At 46.9% G+C, this 20,156-nt stretch overlaps 1 protein-coding gene across 3 annotated transcripts in view; it reads left to right on the forward strand.

Annotated features, from left to right (window-relative positions):
* The window catches only part of PUDP (pseudouridine 5'-phosphatase), a 789,960-nt gene that overhangs the window by 434,519 nt on the left and 335,285 nt on the right, over nucleotides 1–20,156 (forward strand). For all 3 annotated transcript variants that reach the window (XM_029604431.1, XM_029604429.1, XM_029604430.1), the window contains one exon: nucleotides 4,500–4,590. In XM_029604431.1, coding sequence (XP_029460291.1) covers nucleotides 4,500–4,590 — 91 coding nt within the window. The remainder of the gene's footprint in view (nucleotides 1–4,499; nucleotides 4,591–20,156) is intronic.

Below are 20,156 nucleotides of genomic sequence, written 5' to 3' on the forward strand. Positions count from 1 at the left end.
TGCTACTTGCTATCTTCATGGTGTGCCCCTTAGTCCTTATATTATCTGAAAGAGTAAATAACTGATTCACATTCTATGTGGATTCCAGCATCCACATAGAACACTGTCCCGAATCAAGAATTTTGAATTATTAATCAACCTCGAAGCAATATTTGCCTATAAAACATCAGCTGATGTTGGGTTATTGGGTCATGGATTCAGGTTTCTCAGTCTGGTGACAGTACTGTTTGGCAAATTTATTATAAAGAACTATATTCAGATTTTTTATTTGAATAAACATCTATATAAATAAAAATGTTAAATAGTTTAGACAAAATCGCTAATCTCAGAAACCACTGAACCAATTGCTTTCAAAATTGGACACAACCTTCATTTCGCATACAGGAAGGTTCTTCTGTACTTACATTACAGATATGTCACACCTGTGACAGGTAAAATAGGTTTAAAATTTTTTTTGAGAAAACAGCGGCATCTGCTGGACGTAAGCGCCATCTGTTACACCTTACACTAACACACGCTACACTAATCATTTCGCCAGTCCAGGTCCACGTTTCACTTCCATTTTAACACATTCGCGCACTTTTTTCGCCGGAAGATAACTATTTCCTTTACAGATAAAATACACCCACCACCCTCCTCACACCCCCCCACACACATGCCAAATTGATTTACTTCCCACAGCCTCCCAACACACACAAAACCACCCTCCTCACATCCCCCACACACATGCCAAATTTATTTACTTCCCAGTCCCTCACAACACACACAAAACCTGACAGACGCCCGGGTGGCTCCAGTGGGGGGCCAGGACCGGTCCGGGACACATCTCCTGCACTACGGCCATCGGCTGCCAGCAATCAACATGGCGCCGATGGCTCTTTCTAGAGATGTGAATCGTGTGCCCGATCGTCTTAATGATCGGGTTCAGCTAGAGGGGGGAAAAAATCTGATCGTGGGTGATGTGAATCGGAATTTGTTCCGATTCACATTGTTTTTTGTTTTTTTTTAGTGAGGCCCGACCCTTTAAAATGAACCCCTTACCTTCCCCCACCCTCCCGAACCCCCCCCCCCCCCCCCCCCCCCCCAAAGCTTTTTACGAGTACCTGGTGGTCCAGTGGGGGCGCGGGGACCGATATCCCACTCTCGGTCTATCGGCACCATTTTGGCTGCCACTCAAAAATGGTGCCGATGGCCCGATAAAAAAAAACCCAACCGGCCCTTTAAAAACGACCCCTTAGCTTCCCCCACCCTCCTGAGCCCCCCAAAATATTTTAAAATTACCTGGTGGTCTAGTGGTGGTCCCGGGAGCGATCTCCTGTTCTTGGGCCATCGGCTGCCACTCATAAAGATGGCGCCGATGGCCCTTTGCCCTTACCATGTGACAGGGTATCCGTGCCATTGGCCAGCTCCTGTCACATGGTAGGAGCACTGGATGGTCGGCGCCATCCAGTGCTTTAAAAAGTCTTTAAAAGTCTTTAAAAAGTCTTTAAAAGTCTGGAGAACACTCAGTTCTGCAGACTTTTAAAAATAAACACACTACCTACTGCTACCTTATTGACTATTTAAAAATACAAACAGTCTAACTTGTTTATTCACTGCCTTTCTGACTATTAAAGGCACAAACACACAAACACATTAAATATTCCCAATGTCCCAAGCAAACATTTACTGATTTCTTTCAGCCACCAGCAAGGTGATCCTCTCCTCTCAGTGTTCCCACTGGAATGTGGGTTACTGAGCTCTTTCCTTCTAATTTATAATGTGCTTCTAAGGTAAATTAGTGCAAAACAATCCCTTAGGAGATGTACACTTCAGTTAGATTTCCTGAGTGACGTACTGCTGTGCTGATTAACAAAGAATAGTACCTATTCACATCAAACACACAACCTTCACACTTAGTTAGTCAGCCTGAGTGACTCACTGCTCTCTTGATTAACAAATGTTGGTCCCTATTCAAACCCAATCACACTACCTCAACACCTTTCCAAGGTGAGTAACTGAGCTGAACTATTCAACTTTTTTACTTGCTAATGAACATCTTCAGCAGATATAAGTTGCCATTACTGTAAGGAGTCAACCCGCATTTCACAAATTTCACAGATAAGAAAAATATTTTAGAAAGATTGCCATAGGTAGGGTCATCTGCACGTTTGAAGATCATTTCAGACAAGGGTTAACACTCTTTATTCTGTTATTTTTGCTCAAAGTACTGAATGTACTTGCAAATTAAAACCATTGAACTTGATAGAGACAATTTCATGTTCTCTACCATGCCTGTAGTCCATGTTGTAAGCTGTGTACTGGACCAATGGTTTTGATATAGGTCTTAAGAAGATCTCAGACTGAAAAAAGTTTGCAACAATGCAAAGCATATTTTTTTTGTGCAGCCTTGCAATTCTTGACCTGTAGTTGCCAAATTAGGAGGGTGACAATAGAGATGTGAATCGTGTCCTCGATCGTCTTAACGATCGATTTCGGCTGGGAGGGGGAGGGAATCGTATTGTTGCCGTTTGGGGGGGGTAAAATATCGTGAAAAAATCGTTAAATCGTGAGCCGGCCAATTAAAACCTCCTAAAACCCACCCCCGACCCTTTTAAATTAAAATCTCCCCACCCTCCCGAACCCCCCCCAAATGACTTAAATAACCTGGTGTTCCAGCCGCGGTCCGGAACGGCAGCGGTCCGGAACGGGCTCCTGCTATTGAATCTTGTTGTCTTCAGCCGGCGCCATTTTCCAAAATGGCGCCGAAAAATGGCAGCGGCCATAGAACAACACGATTCCACGGCAGGAGGTCCTTTCCGGACCCCCGCTGGACTTTTGGCAAGTCTTGTGGGGGTCAGGAGGCCCCCCCAAGCTGGCCAAAAGTTCCTGGAGGTCCAGCGGGGGTCAGGGAACGATTTCCCGCCGCGAATCGTTTCCCGTACGGAAAATGGCGCCGGCAGGAGATCGACTGCAGGAGGTCGTTCAGCGAGGCGCCGGAACCCTCGCTGAACGACCTCCTGCAGTCGATCTCCTGCCGGCGCCATTTTCCGTACGGGAAACGATTCGCGGTGGGAAATCGTTCCCTGACCCCCGCTGGACCTCCAGGAACTTTTGGCCAGCTTGGGGGGGGCCCTCCTGACCCCCACAAGACTTGCCAAAAGTCCAGCGGGGGTCCGGAAGGACACTCCTGCCGGGAATCGTGTTGTTCTATGGCCGCCCGCCATTTTTCGGCGCCATTTTGGAAAATGGCGCCGGCTGAAGACAACAAGATTCAATAGCAGGAGCCCGTTCCGGACCGCTGCCGTTCCGGACCGCCGCTGGACACCCAGGTTATTTAAGTCATTGGGGGGGGGGGGGGTTCGGGGGGGGGGGAGATTTAATTTAAAGGGTCGGGGGGGGGGTTTTTAGGGGGTTTAGTGTAGCCGGCTCACGATTCTAACGATTTATAACGATAAATCGTTGAGAATCTCTATTGTATGTGTTCCATAACGGTTTAAGACGATATTAAAATTATCGAGACGATAATTTTAATCGTCGAAAAACGATTCACATCCCTAGGTGACACTCAACCTTAACTATTATGCAGGCAGCCTCAGATTCTACAGATAGTGGTTTACAGCTCATCATGCATCCAAGTCACAGACTAGATGTAATGGGACCTGACCTGAAGCAGGCTTGTCTTCTCTCTCCCTCATCACACATTGTGTTTCTTGTGATAGCAGAATTGCTCTTGGTTGACAGAATTATTAGTGAATGTATTCACTGACAAGAAGTCCTTAGCAACAGAAACCAAATTAGGAACAAGCCTCATGTGTGGCAGTACAATTGTAGTCTCAGTAATTCTAAATATTCTCACTAGCTCTCTGTTAAATCACATACATTCATATATAACTAGTTTCAGAATATAATCAGCATTGCTTATTATTTATCTATTGCTAAAAAAAAATAGTTACAATATTAGAAACTGCAGCCATTAGTTATATTTCACACTAAAATAACATATTTCTGATATATAGTTTTGTTGCTAGATTATTTTTGTTGCAGCATTGTAGCTGAAAGTATTATTGGCTAACCCTAACTGTATTACTAGATCCAATTAGAACAGCTTAGAATTTGAACTAATTAAAGTAATTAAACATGAAAGCGAAGAAGAAAAGAAGAAATATATAAATATTTTAAATACCAATTTAAATATGTGGCTTAATGTTATATGACATGTGCAACTATTTACTGGCACTATAAGATATTATATTGGTATTTAAAATATTTATATCTTTCTTATTTTATTCTTCTTTAATTCCATGTTTAATTACTTTAATTATCTCAAATTCCAAGCTATTCTAATTGAATCTAGTTTCACAGTTTTGATTAGCCAATAATACTTTCAGCTACAAAGTTTCAACAAAAATAATTTAAGAACAAACTATATCAGAAATATAAATTGGGGAGGAGTTAAAATGGCCAAATGAGTGGATACATTCACCGCTGCTCTCTGTTTCTTTCCATTTCCCATCTAGAGGAAAGGACAATTTCCATCCCAAGAGGAAAGGACGATTTCGAACTTACCCTTCCGAGCCCCCCTCTTCCATGAGGCAGCAAACCATCCAGGTGTGTGTGCTTCCCATTCCTTCTAATGAGCTGGACCTAAACCCCATTGTCACTGCAGCAGAAGGATAACCCTTCGTGACCAGGGTCGAGGCTTCTCTAAATCCACTTGACAGTCACTTGCCGCTGGCTGAATGAGAGTAGAATCCTGCTGATGCAGCCAAGGTGCGAAGTAATGATGTCACAGGAGGAGGATGAAGGTTGTGCTTGGCGGGTTGTCTCGCTAGCAGTTGAAGCTAGCCTTGGGGCTGAATTCCATGTGTCATGTCCTTCCTCCTCCACCTTTGCAATCAGAGTTGATGCTGGAAGGGAAAGAGCAGCATTTCACTGTTTCCTCTACTGCGGGTGAGTCTCCGGCAGCGAGATAAATTCCTTTTACCATAGAAGCCAGCTGAAGTAACATTTGATTCATTATGGGATCTTGTCACTGGTCTTTCTGTTTCATTTGTGGAATGTCACTTTCGTACAGACACTTTCTACTATTGAGTGAACAGGCTGGTCAGATTCAATCCCTTGAGTCTGCTGTTAAAAAAGGCAGAATTTTTGAAGGTTACAATTATTTGGGAATGGGGCTATTTGACACAGAGACTAGAGTTTGTGGAGAATCATCTTAGATGATTGAATCTCCATTTAACTAACTTTCCAAAAAATTTTGGATGAACTTCTTCAATTGACTTAGAGAAATTATTTGATGGAAATTTTATACTTCACCACAGAGCAGATTTCACTGTTTAATAAGGTGTACATACTTCCATTTAATTCTAGTTCTGCCCAACAAGCTGTTTCTCAGGTATTCTCTGAAGATGTGGAATTGTCTTCTTTTCTGGAATCTTCATTGTTAAAGATTATAGAAAGGAGTACATGACCTAGGCAGCCATGACCGTCTGTCGCTGGGGAAGGGGGGAAGGGGACACAGTAATATGCACCCACATATACAAAATACAGTGAGGACCAGATGAGGAATAAATTGGCCGCAGCTTTATTACAATAAATCAGTATACAGCAAACTTTGTACCCAAGCCTTAACACAGGTAAGCTATCTGAGCATCCTCCTTTGTGCAGGCAGATGTCACCTATGGCCCTGTACCCGCCGCAACCAAGCAAGGCCCTGCCTTCTGGGTGGTAATCACAGGGCGTTCCAGATACCTGCTGCAGCCAAGCAAGGTGACTGCCTCATCGAAGGGTGTGGGCATCCAGTCTGCCGCCACACCAGGGCCAGCAGGCCCTGGCGACAGACAGCCCCCTCACATCACAGTCAGTTATACCACATGCTGTGCACTGTCTCCAACTGGCAACCCCTTTCCTGGCTCAGGTACTCTCACCCAGCTGCGACAAGAGGCATATAGAAAACTATTGCTAACATCAAATCTGACTAACCTGCTAACCCTCTGAATAATGTAAAAAGGGTGGATGGGTTTCCCCCCAGCAAGGCAGCCACGCAGGGAGCAGGGAATAAAAGGGCTGGAGGCACAGCGCGCCGGCCAGGAGTTCCCCCATGTGGCTGCCCCGCCCTCAGGATGGCCCAGGGATTCGAATCGCTCAATGAGCCATCTTGCATTGCCTAAGCATATCCCCTGACTGGGCACCCCCATCAGGACCTCCCCTGCTCCCCTGGCGGGAGGGCAACGCCCTGCCCGCCCCCTCTCCACCTCTTTTTCGAAGCCCCAGGACTTAGACGCATCCGGGGCTTTACGCGCATCACTGGGCCTTTATAAAATAGGCCTGGCATGCGTAACCCCCCATACACGCGTATGGCTTTGAAAATCCAGCCCTGTCTGTATAAGTACTGAGAGGGGCAGGAGCAGATAGGACTCTTACATTTGTGATACTGACCTGGCAAAGACAATTCCAGAAAGGAATTTCTCAATGTACCTATAGGTTAGCCTAGGATAGTTCAGATCCTTAAAAAAACACTTGCGAATTCTGAAGGAGAAACTCTGAGACAAAAAAAAAAAAGTGAAGAAAATAAAAGGGCACAGAAATTGTACTGAAAGCAGAATAATAATTTTGCTATCCTTCCTAACATTATTACAGTTACTAGAAGAGCATAAATCAAGTAAGAAGCTAACAAGAGCTTTGAGAGTTAGGATTTTAGAAACAGGGTTCCAGAAGTCCTCAGACTTAAGACACAATTTGTTCCTGAAAACTGTGTCTTAATTCGAAACACTGTAAGCTGAAAATGATTGTTCCATAAGAACAATGTTATAAATGTGAGATTGGTTCCAGCACCAGGGCCCAATACCCTGTCTTCACCAGAATAACTCAGAATTTAGTCATAAGCACAGGCACATTTAAAACATTACTTTTTTTTTGTTTGTTTGAAGAGGAAAGTACCAAGTTTAGAGGCAAGGAAGTCCCTGGTATTTTCTACTAATTTCATTTTGTCAAGCATCAGGGTCACCAGCATACCAATGTGAGCACGTTGGGAATGCTTGGGTGGCTTAAAGTTGAAATAAGTGTTGTAAGTTGGATAATGGGTATCATCTTAGAAACACTGGAACTCTGAATCATTGTAACTTGAAACACCTTGTCAAGGACTTCCTGTACACCTTTATTTTGGTGTTTCCTATTAGTTTCACAAATACACTGTAGGCATACAGAGTATAAGGCATATGTTTACCTGGGATTGTGACGTAAACAAACATATAACAGTAGTGACTCTCTTTTAAATTTAGTTGAAGAGTCGTGAGTAGTTTTAAATGAAGGAGAGAGGTGGATTTTAGCCACAGTTCAGAAATACACATGATGATTTAGGAAAAGAACAGGTGTGCTCTAGGTTCCAAAGCATCTAACTGTGAACTTGTGCACACAGGGGTAGATTTTAAAAGGTTGCACGTGGGCGTACATGTGCGCTTGCTACCCGGCGTGCGCAAGGGGGTGCCTTCCCCCGTTCCCTTCCCCCTAACCTAACCTTCTCACCCTTTCCCCCCTCCAGCTCTACTCTAACCCTCCCAAAATTTTTGTTTTACCTTTTGCGCCTGCCTCCTGCAGGCAAATGGCAGCAAATGGCCGCTGTGCCAGGAGCCGCTGACCCCGCCCCCCTCCTTCCCCTTTTTGTAAGCCCTGGGACTTATGCGCGTCCCGGGGCTTTATGCACGCCGCCGGGCCCGGCGCGCATAACCTTTGAAAATCTGGCCCACAAAGAATATTTAAAGGGTCATGTCATCTCATAAATATACACATTTTGCATTCAGTAACAACTGTTGCATTATTAGTAATCATATCTGAGTTCTAATAAATTTCACACTTACTTAAAGAGCAAGTGCAATTAGCAAAGATATCAGTAAAATGATAAATAGAATTTAGGGGGAAAATCTAGCTCTTAAAACACAACAGACAGTGGTGAGCATAAAATTGTTTTAAAGGCTCCAGTTATATAATTCTCAAGTTTCAGAGTTTTACGTGAAAACAAAGAGAAACAAAAGGTTAACAAGGAAAAGTGACACAGAAGAGATTAGAATTATGCGAAAGTAATTGAAAACTGCATGAATACTTACTTACCTGAGAGAAAGAAGCCCTAAATGAAATACCTAGATGAATGCAAATTTATTTCCTACACATTCATTGTGGATAGCCTGAAAACCCAACTGACTGGGGTTCCCCCAGAAACCAATAACCTAGAAAAAAGAGAAGCAAAACTTTGTGTGATCTTGTGAAGATAATTTTTCAAATTCTGATAACATATTTGTGTTGCTCCAAAATTTTCTTTCTGCTAGTATTTTTTTTTTTTTACTGTAGTAAGATAAAATTGTTTACATTTTTTACATTAATTTGAGTTTAATGTATTAAAAATTTAAATTTTATATTTTTAAATATCACATTCACACACATCCCTCTCTTCTACAACCTCCAATTGGGTTCAATTAAGGCACCACATAGAGGAAGTGTGTGTTGCGCTTCCCTGCTCACCTGGCACGACCATCTACCAGCTCCTCTCTCAATCCCAGCGCTGCTCATCCGCGGTGTCCACGAGCGTCCCCAGGCCCATCGGGGCCTTCCACCTCGCAGCACTCCTTGCGCCGGGGCTCGGCGTCCTCCTTGGCATCAGCCCTGCCCCATAGCACGCATGCGCGGAGCTCTCCTGACTTTAAAGGGCCAAGCGCGGGAAACTCAGTATTCTGACGTCACCTGAGCCCTGTATAAATAGCAGGGCTCAGTCACTAGCTCATTGCCTTGGCAATCGAGTCATACACTCCGGTTTCTCTAGTTTGCCTGTTCCGGATTCTCCTGTTCCAGTGACTCCTGTTTCAGCGTTTCCTGTTCCATCATCTCCTGTTCCAGCGTTTCCTGTCCCTTCGTCTCTCCATTCCTGGTAGTACCCTTTGGACTGATCTCACGGTACTGACCTTTGCTTGCTCCTGTCCTCGCCTGACTGCTGCCTAGAACCGACCTCTGCCTATCCACTGACCACATCTGAACGCTGCCTGGAACCGACCTCTGCCCGTCTACCGACCACGTCTGACTGCTGCCTGGAACTTTTCCTTTGCCTGACCTGACTACTCCCGAACTGACAACAGGTACTGACCCCAGCTTTGGCTGAACATTCTGGACTGATACTCTGGCCTTGATCCTCGCTATCCACATGGACACTCTGTTCTGGCCTCCTGCGACTTCTGGACATTCTTGCTTGACATTAACCACGCACCCTTGTTCTTGGTGGGCACTCCCATGCGCTTCCTCTCTAGGAGACCCTGCGAGGCCCACCAATGAAAAGGCGGCCTGGGTACCCAAGGGCTCAACCTGTTGCGACCGAATTAGTGGATCCCTGGTCCAGCCATGCAGAGGGATGGATGAAGAACACGAGACTCTGCAGGGATGAGAAGGCCAGAAGGTGGCACGTTGCTGGAAGACCGAGTGGAGACGCCACCGCGGAGAGGCCGAGTAGGCCCAGCCAGACACCGCAGCCTGTTGCCGGACCCCGGGGTGCCGCAAAGGTAAGGAACCGGTCGTGAACCTCGCGACCAGGACCGCAACAGTACCCCCCCTCTTACGCCCCCTCCGCAAGTGACCAGGTTTACCAGGATGGTCCAAATGGAATTGGTGCAGAATGGTTTTGTCCAAGATGTTACGGGCAGGCTCCCAGGTGTTGTCCTCAGGACCACATCCTTCCCAGGCAAGTAAGTATTCCCAAAGATGATGATGAAAGCGCACATCCGAGACCTCTCGAACTTGGTAGGTCACCTCCCCATCGACTGGAGTCTCGGAAGGATCTGGTGGGTTACGATGAAATCTGGAAAGAATTACTGGTTTAAGTAAAGAAACATGAAACACATTGTGAATGCGTAGGGTTGTGGGAAGCCGAAGGCGGTACGAGACCAGTCCTACTCTTTCAGCGATTCTGAAAGGTCCAGAGTACTTAGGAGCTAACTTCCGGGACAGAACTCGCAGATGTATGTTCTTTGTGCTTAGCCAGACCTTATCACCTGGTAGCAACACTGGTGCAGGTCGTCGATGCCGATTGGCCCACTTTTGCGTAGCCTTTGCCGACTTTGACAGCTTGTCTTGAATGAAGCTCCAGAGTCTTTGTAACTGTTGCGCGGATAATTGAGCGGTTGGCGAGGGAACCGTCACTGGCAAAGGTAGTGGTGGTTTGAGTTGCTTACCATACACTACCTGAAAGGGCGACTTCCCAGTGACCGAGTGTTAATGATTGTTATATGAGAATTCAGCCCAAGGTAGCAACGTGGCCCAATTGTCTTGTCGCTCTGAAGCAAAGAAGTGAAGGAATGCCTTTAAAGAACGATTCATGCGTTCAGTCTGCTCATTACTTTGAGGATGGAAAGCCGTGGACAAATTGAGTTGAATTCCGAATTTCTTACACAAGGCCCTCCAGTACCAGGCTGTAAATTGGAGCCCTCGGTCGGAGACAATATTTTGTGGCAGTCCATGAACTCGAAAGATGTGCTGGGTGAAGAGTTGAGCCAGCTCCGGGGCAGATGGTAACTTAGCCAGCAGAACAAAATGAGCCATCTTGGAGAAATGATCCACTGTGACCCAAATGATGGTCTTACCCTCGGAAGAGGGTAAATCCACCACAAAGTCTGTGGCAATATGCGTCCAGGGTTCTATGGGCATAGGTAAAGGTTGCAGAAGGCCCCACGGTCGACCGGTCTGGGGTTTCTGCTTAGCACAGGTAGGGCAAGAACTCACATAAGTACGCACATCATGCCTCATGTTAGGCCACTAATAGTACCAATTGAGGAGCTCCAGTGTTCTCTCCCACCCCACGTGCCCGCTAGTGAGGGAATCATGGCCCCAACCCAAGACTTCCCTTCGCAGGCGTCATGGTACTTCCATTCTTCCCAGAGGACGTATGACCACACTAGATAAGTTAATCTTGGCTGGATCCAAGATGTACTGAGGCACATCTCCCTCCTCCTCTGGTTCCATGGTATGAGACAGGGCATCTGCTCGGATGTTCTTGGAGGCAGGTCAGTAGTGAAGAGTGAAGTCAGAGCGATTGAAGAAAAGGGACCAACGAGGGAGGAGGACCGAGGGAGAGACTCTCGAAAGAGAGTAATTTGGCCCGGGGACTGTGTCTGAGTCTTCGACACCTGCAACGCCGGAGCTACAACATCCTGACTCGCCCGTAGTGCCGGCCCCCTGTGACATCAGCAATCGGGGACGACCTCCAAGGTACAAATTTGGGGAAGGAGCGGCTCTGAATCCGGAGGAGGACCGAGGGAGAGACTCTCGAAAGAGAGTAATTTGGCCCGGGGACTGTGTCTGAGTCTTCGACTTGCCTGTAACGCCGGAGCTACAACATCCTGACTCGCCCGTAGTGCCGCCCCCCGGTGACGTCAGCAATCGGGGCCGACCTCCAAGGTACAAATTTGGGGAAGGAGCGGCTCTGAATCCGGAGGAGGACCGAGGGAGAGACTCTTGAGAGTAATTTGGCCCGGGGACTGTGTCTGAGTCTTCGACTTGCCTGCAACGCCGGAGCTACAACATCCTGACTCGCCCGTAGTGCCGCCCCCCGGTGACGTCAGCAATCGGGGATGACCTCCAAGGTACAAATTTGGGGAAGGAGCGGCGTGCAGCCGCCGGTGCGCTGCCGAAGCCGCGCGCCAAAGGGGCGCGCCCCTTTTAGAGATTTTATATGGGTAGAAAAAGGAAGGTAAAAGTTTGTACGTCAACTCCATTGGTACCGGTTAGAGGCCCAATGGATTCCCTTGTGATAAGGAGGGCGAGCCAGACTGCTCGGGAGGTTATACCAGAAATATCCTTTTCGTCTGGAACTTCAGACAACACCAGGTCACCACAGCAACTTCAATCCTTATTATTTCCTACCAACCCCATAGCCCAAACCTCGTTACCAGGGGAAGTAAACTTAAATGTAGATATTGTTCAATCTAACACTGGGGGTAATGAGTTAAATGGGCAAGGGGAGGGTTCTGGATCTATAGGGATGGTAATTGGACCTTTAGATCCTCAAAATATCACACTCGTTGATATTTGGCAGGCGTCAATTAACTTACAAAAAATTGTGTCGAGTTCAATTATCCAGAATAGTAAGTCAACTGTTGAAATTAAAAACATGTTGGAGATGCATAATAATCAATTAAATTGTTTAGAAGAACAGAGTAAAATAATGTCAACACAAATAAAAGTTGTACAAGATGTTAATAATTCTTCTATAAAAGATGGGATAATAATTCACAGGCAGATAGAAAACCTGGAGAATCAAAATCGAGTTAGAAATTTGAGCTTTTTAAATTTTCCTATAACCAGGTTACTATCTCCTTTAGAATTATTGAAAAAATACTTGGCAGAGACTCTTTCAATATCAACAGTTGATGAAAGATCGATATCCAAGATTTATTATGTCCCTAGATCCAGATTAGAGATTCAAGTGGGGGAAGAAGCTATGGATCAAGTCCAACAATCTCCAAACTTAACCTCTTTTCTTGAATCTTCTATAGATGATATTCCCCAGAGAGCGACTATGTTAGTCACTTTCTGTAGGGAAAGGGACAAGAATATGATTTTACAAAAGTATTTCCTTAACAAAGATTTTCAGTTTTGTGGGCAGAAGATCCAAATATTTCCTGATGTCTCTAGAGTCACACAAATGAGGAGGAAACAATTTTTAGTATTGAAACCGAGAGTATTAGCTCTAGGTGCTACATTCTTTTTGAAGTTTCCCTCAAAGTGTTCGGTTGTTTTTCAAAAAAATAAGTTCATTTTTCAGGATCCTTCCCACTTGGAAGCCTTTTTGGGTGATAAAGAACAGGCTTGAGGTGTAAGGCTGTAAAATGTAAATTTCTCCCATTTTCTGTATATGTATTACAGTTTTTTCTTGATATTTGATTATTACTTATGAAACATCCTCCCATTATGGGGACTATTGATTATTGAGAATTAATGTATATGTAGTTTGTCATGATATTATGTTTATTTTTGTTTCTTTAATTCAATAATCATTGCTTGATTTTGCAAAATGTAAAAATTTTGTTAAAAACTCAATAAAATATAAAGGAAAAAAAAAGAAAAGGGACCAACGAGCTTGTCTAGGGTTCAGACGTTGCACCTGACCCAAGAACTCCAGATTTTTATGATCCATGTAGACCGTAATGGGGTAGGCTGCCCCCTCTAGCCATTGCCTCCATTCTTCAAACGCCAACTTAATGGCTAGGAGTTCCTTGTCTCCAATACTGTAATTGCACTCAGCTGCAGAAAATTTCTTGGAGAAGTATGAGCATGGAAGTACCCTCCTGGAATTGGAGTGTTGGCTGAGTACTGCCCCTACTGCTATGTTAGAGGTGTCCACCTCCACAATAAAGGGGTGCTGCGGATCTGAGTGGTTTAGACACATGTCAAGTAAGAAAGCCTTCTTTAGATCCTCAAAAGCTCGACAGGCTGCTTCAGGCCACACGTTAGCATCAGACCCCTTTTTTGTAAGGGCAGTAAGTGGCGCCACCTTAAGCGAATAATGAGGAATGAACTGTCTGTAAAAGTTTGCGAACCTGAGGAAGCGCTGTAAGGCTTTGACTCCAACTGGACGAGGCCAGTCTTTAATGGCTTACACTTTCTCTGGGTCCATATGAAATCCTGTAGATGAGACAATGTTTCCCAAGAAGGGAAGGGGCTCCCGTTCAAACATACACTTTTCAAATTTCGCATATAGGTGGTTGTCCTTCAGAACCTGTAGTACTTGTTTGATGTGTTGTTGATGGGACTCCAAATCTCGGGAGTAAATTAGAACATCGTCCAGATACACTATAACTGTAGAATGCAACATCTTGCAAAGCACTTCGTTCATAAGATTCTGGAAGACTGCCGGGGCGTTACAAAGTCCGAACGGCATTTCCAGGTACTCGTAATACCTGTCCCTGGTATTGAAGGCAGTCTTCAATTCATCTCCGGGGCGTATTTGAACTAGATTGTAAGCACCCCGAAGATCAAGTTTGGTGAAGATCTTGGCACCTTGTAATCTGTCCAGAAGCTCAGGAATCAGCGGAAGAGGGTAACGATCCCGCTTAGTAATGGCATTCAGCCCTCTGTAATCTATGCATAGCCTTGGTGTGCCGTCCTTTTTCCCTACAAAGAAAAATCCCACAACAGCAGGGGACTTGGAAGGTCGGATGAATCCCTTGGCAAGTTTTTTGGAAATATATTCGGACATCGCTCATGTCTCCGGCAGGGATAAGGGATAGACCCTCCCATGAGGTGGTGTGGTTCCTGGTAGTAAGTCGATTGCACAATCAAATGGACGATGCTGTGGCAAGATCTCTGCTTTCTTCTTAGAGAAAACATCTGCAAACTCAGCATACTGCGTAGGAGGCAAGACGGCAGTGTGCAGCAGAGACACTAGAGGAGAGCACAAAACCTTGAGACAGTTTGTAAAGCAATGGGAACTCCATTGAGCAATTTGTAGCACGTCCCAGTGGATAACAGGAGCATGTAGTTGTAACCACGGTAATCCCAATTCTACCGGGTGTACTGCTTTTTCTAGGATCAGGAAGGATATCTCCTCAGAGTGTAGCACTCCTGTACAGAGGATTAGCGGAGCTGTAGCGGTGGTAATGCTTCCAGGAAGAACTGTTCCCTGAATAGAAGTAATCCATAAGGGCGGAGTTCAGGGAATAGTGGGTAACTGAAGTTGTTGTACTAAGTTCAACAAAATAAAGTTTCCCCCTGCCCCGGAGTCTATAAAGGCAAGAGTGTTGAAGGACCCTCCTGGGTATTCAAGCGTGATTGATACTGTACAGTGAAGAGCGGAATTAACACAGCCTAGGAATAGCTCCTCGGTACTGCCAAGGCTTTGGTGTTTTCCAGGTGCTCCTTACATTGGGCTAGGAAGTGGCCCTTTCCACCACTGTACAAACATAGACCCAAAGCCCGGCGTCATCGCCTCTCCTCTGCCGACAATGGTGTACGTCCTAATTGCATGGGTTCTTCAGTAGACAAATCTGCGTGAGCTGCACCTTGGGCTGACGATGGCATCATAGGTCTGGAAAAAGCAGGAGCCAATGGTATGGAACGACGAGGCGGTCGGCCCTCCTTCGCCCTTTGCTGAAGGCGACGATCAATCCGCCCTGCCAAATCTATTAGTGCGTTGAGATTGTCTGGAATGTCCCTGGTGGCCAACTCATCCTTGATCCGAGCCACAAGCCCCTCCAGGAAGACTCCCCGCAGACTGTCATCTCGCCATCCTACTTCCATGGCAAGGGTGCGAAATTTGATCACATAGTCTGCCAACGACCGGGATCCCTGTCATAACTGCAGAAGTTCTGACGTAGCTGAAGACAGGCGAGCAGGTTCGTCAAAAGCTTGCTTGAAATTAGTTACAAATTGCTGTAAATTGTTTAACAATGGATCGCTACGCTCCCACATGGGCGAGGCCCAGCTCAGCGCCTTTCCATCAAGCAACAACAGCATATAAGCTACCTTTACGGAATCAGAGGGGAATTGACCTGGTAGCAGCAAAAACCTGATGTAGCACTGATTTAAAACCCCCCGGCAGGTCTTGGCATCTCCTGAGTAGCGAGGTGGTGCAGGCAGTTGAGTAGGTGCCATCACATTCACCACGGGAGCGGGGTTTGGTGCGAGGGGAGGCTCAGGAGGCATTGAATCCAAATGATTCGCCAAGCGCTCGACGGTGGCAGCTAGAACGTCAAGGCAATGTTGTTGCTGCTGTAAGCATTGGGCCATGCCTGGGATGGTTTGAAGGCCCGAGATGTCCGCCGGGTCCATGGCTTTGCAAACTGTTGCAACCGAAGTAGTGGACCCCTGGTCCAGCCGTGCGGAGGGATGGATGAAGAACACGAGACTCCGCAGGGACGAGAAGACCAGAAAGCAGCACGTTGCCAGGAGACCGAGTCGAGACCACCCTGGAAGCCCACGGTTCCCCCGGGAGAAGCCCGTGAGAACCCGGACCGCTGGGACTTAGGAGAAGGTCTCCAGGAGAAGCAGGATAGTGGTGGCTGTAGATCCTAGGTCAAGGCTGGCGGTGGTCAAGAATACCAGAAGACGAGCCAGGGTCAGGAACCAAGAGACAATCTGAAGAAGAGACTGGAGAGGCAGGAACTGAAGCAGGAAGCTGGAGCTGGTATTGAAGCTGGAGCTGGAGCTGGAGAGGCAGGAACTGAAGCAGGAAGCTGAAGCTGAGACAGCAGAGGCAGGAAAGGCAACTCGATATCTCCAAAGGAGTCAACCTCGTTGCAAGGTGAGGTTCCTAGTCAGGTGCCGGGTTTAAATACTCACCGGCATCTGACGTCAGCTCCGGGGCCTGGCCGCGATTTTGCGCCAAGGCCCCTTTAAATGGCTCCCCCTCGCGCGCGCATGCCTAAGAGGGGTGAAGCCAGGATTCACAGCTCGGCGGCGTCTCCCTCATGGAGATACCGAGTAGGCCCAGCCAGACGCCAGAGCCTGTTGCCGGACCCCGGGGTGCCGCGAAGGTAAGGACTCGGTCGCGAACCTCGCGACTGGGACCGCAACACAACCTGCGGAAACCCTGGGTTGCTATTGACGAAGCTCCAGCTAGCCTCTGTCTCCTCCTGTGTTCCACCTCCTGGTGGCAGGCACTCTCTGGGTCCGACCAGAGGGCCATACCAATCCTGCATCAGGCCAAGGGTCCACCTCCAGTGCAACATAAGAACATAAGAACATAAGAAATTCCCATGCTGGGTCAGACCAAGGGTCCATCAAGCCCAGCAAACTGTTTCCAACAGAGGCCAAGCCAGGTCAGAAGAACCTGGCAATTACCCAAACACCAAGAATATCCCATGCTACTGATTCAATTAATAGCATTGGTAATAAATAAATAAATATTCCTTAAGTAAACTTGATTAATAGCAGTTAATGGTCTTCTCCAAGAACTTATCCAAACCTTTTTTGAACCCAGCTATACTAATTGCACTAACACATCCTCTGGCAACAAATTCCAGAGATTAATTGTGCGTTGAATGAAAAAGAATTTTCTCAGATTAGTCTAAAATGTGCTACTTGCTAACTTCAAAGAATGCCCCCATAGTCCTTCTACTGTTCATCAAGAAATTGAGAGAAGCTTGAAAGAGAGGAGGAGGAGATGGAGAGGAACCTAGAAAGGGGATAATAGGAATTTGAGGCGATAAATAGAAACCTGGGGAGATGGGGTAAGAGGAACCTAAGGGAAAGGAGGGACGTGAAATAGAAGAATCCAGGGAGATATAGGATCCTGAGGGTTGGGGAGAATGAGATGGAGAGGAACCTGTGGGCATATGAGTAGGTAATGCCAAGGCCATGGACTCGGTGGAGGATCCTGAGGGTGGGGGAGAATGAGATGGAGAGGAACCTGTAGGCATATGAGTAGGAAATGCCAAGGCCATGGACTCGGTGGAGTCTCCCGCCTTGCAGGCCATCCCTGGCCTAGCTGTTCATGTCCGAGAACAACAGCGAATCATGGAAGCATTAGCTTCATCCGTGGAGAGACTATGGTCTCAACTAGAGGATTCTGTTATGGCCAATTCAGGGGGTCTGGCTCAAACTCTGCCCCCACGGGCATCATTGGCCCTCCTAGCTCCACCCCTTTTCAATGGGGATCTGCGCCTCTGCCGAGGCTTCATCAACCAATGTTTTATGCAATTCACACTACAGCCTTTGCTGTTTCCAAGTGAGATCACCAAGATAACCTTCATCCTCTCATGCCTTGAAGGGAAAGCCTTGACATGGGCTTCCCCACTTTGGGAGCGTTCTGATGATATCCTCCGCCATCTTTGCCACTTCATTTCAGTTTTCAAGCGAACCTTCGAGGATCCCGGCTGACAGGTGGTTGTGGGTCAGTCACCATCTTCTCCACCTCCGTCAAGGCTCGCATTCGCTCACCGAATTCACGGTAGAATTCAGAACACTAGCCACAGAACTGGCATGGCAAGAGGACTACCTACGGACAATCTATCTAGAAGGCCTGTCTCCTGCCCTCAAGGATGAGCTGGAGGCTTGTGAGGCTGGAGGCTTGTGAGATTCCCACATCTTTTGAAGAAATTATTTCCCTGGTTGGCAAGATTGACCATCGCCTACGACAGCGACACTAAGAGGTAAAGGTCCTCCGGCCTCCTGCCTTACGCCCAGCTCGTGCTACGAGCCCCCAGTTGAAGGCCTTACCGGCACCTCCTCCATCACCAGAGGAACTGATGCAGATTAATCACAGGTGCTTGTCCCCTGAAAAGCGCCTCCAACGTAAGAAACAAGACCTTTGCTTATATTGTGGTGGTTCCGGATATCTCCTACAATCCTGCCCCGTACGTCCAGGAAACTGCAAAGCCTGAGCCCGGCAGGAGTCCCGAGCTTGGGTGCTGCTGTTACTGGCCCCCAGTTATTACTCCATGTGTCCCTCTTTCGGGAATCACGCTCCTTTGCCACAACCGCACTCGTGGACAGTGGGGCTAGTGGCAATTTTATTCTGGACGATATCGTCCACTACTCCAGATCACACTTCAGCCTCTGGAAGCATCTCTACGCATCGCATCAATCCAGGGAGAGCACCTCCCCGGATCCATTACTCATCGAACCGTGGCCTTCCATTTCACTGTGGGAACCCTCCATGAAGAGGAAATTTCTCTGTTCGTCTTGAAGCGTTCCACGCATTCGGTAATCCTAGGACTTCCTTGGCTCCAGGTACATGCACCCCTCTTCGACTGGCAATCCCTGCAGTTAACTCAGTGGGGACCCCAGTGCCAGAACCGCTGTCTGAGACAGGTGTCTCCAGCGGTTACCGTTCTGAACTCTACAACCCTTACCGGGTTATCTGCTCTGTATTCTGAATTCAAAGATGTGTCCTCTAAACAAAATGCTGCCTCCACTCCGAGAATTCAATTCTCCCATTGAGCTCCTACTGGGCACCATGCCTCCCAAGGACAGAACCTATCCTCTCTCGCTTCCGGAAACCCAAGCAATGTCAGAGTACATTAAAGAGAATCTAAATAAAGGATTCATAAGACCCTCCGATTCCCCGGCAGGTGCCAGATTCTTCTTCGTGAAGAAGAAAGATGGCAGTTTACGTCCTTGCATAGACTACCATGGGCTAAATGCCGTGACTCGCAAGGATCGTTACCCTCTGCCACTCATTAGTGAACTATTTGATCGCCTACAAGGAGCTCAGATCTTTACAAATTTACAGGCCGATACAGTACAGTGTGCTCCAGCAGAGCGCACTGTTAACCCGCGATTGGACGCGCGTGTTCGACGCGCTAGCTTTACCTCTTATTCAGTAAGGGGTAAAAGCACATCGAAAACGTGCGTCCAACCCCCCAAACCTAATAGCACCCGCAACATGCAAATGCATGTTGATGGCCCTATTACGTATTCCTGCACAATTCAGAAAGCAAAATGTGCAGCGAAGCCGCACATTTTACTTTCAGAAATTAGCGCCTACCCAAAGGTAGGCGTTAATTTCTCCGGACACCGGGAAAGTGCACAGAAAAGCAGTAAAAACTGCTTTTCTGTGCACCTTCCGACTTAATATCATGGCAATATTAAGTCGGAGGTCCCGAAAGTTAAAAAAAGTAATTAAAAAAAAAAAATTGAAATAGGCCCGCGGCTCATGGGTTGAAAACTGGACGCTCAATTTTGCCGGCATCCGGTTTCCGAACCCTTGGCTGTCAGCAGGCTCGAGAACCGATGCCACCAAAATTGAGCGTCGGCTGTCAAACTCGCTGACAGCCACCGCTCCTGTCCGAAAAGAGGCGCTAGGGACACCTCTTTTTACCGCCGACCCTGTATCGCGCGCACAGGAGAGCGGGCACTCGCCCGCTTTCCCGCAATTTTTACTGTATCAGCCCATTAGATCTCTGAGGGGCATACAATCTTGTACGAATCCAGCGAGAGGACATCTTGAAGACCGCCTTCAATACAAGGGATGGCGACTACGAGTACATAGTAATGTCTTTCGGACTTTGTAACGCCCCTGCGGTCTTTCAGCATTTGATGAATGAGATCTTCCAGAACCTACTATACTCATTTGTCATGGTATATCTGGATGATATACTGATCTTTTCCAAAGACCTGAAGTCCCACCACTCACATGTTCAAACAGTCCTCCAACGCCACAGAGACAATCACCTCTATGCAAAATTAGAGAAGTATATTTT

The sequence above is a fragment of the Rhinatrema bivittatum genome, chromosome 5 (assembly GCF_901001135.1).
Source record: "Rhinatrema bivittatum chromosome 5, aRhiBiv1.1, whole genome shotgun sequence".
Lineage (NCBI taxonomy): Eukaryota > Metazoa > Chordata > Amphibia > Gymnophiona > Rhinatrematidae > Rhinatrema > Rhinatrema bivittatum.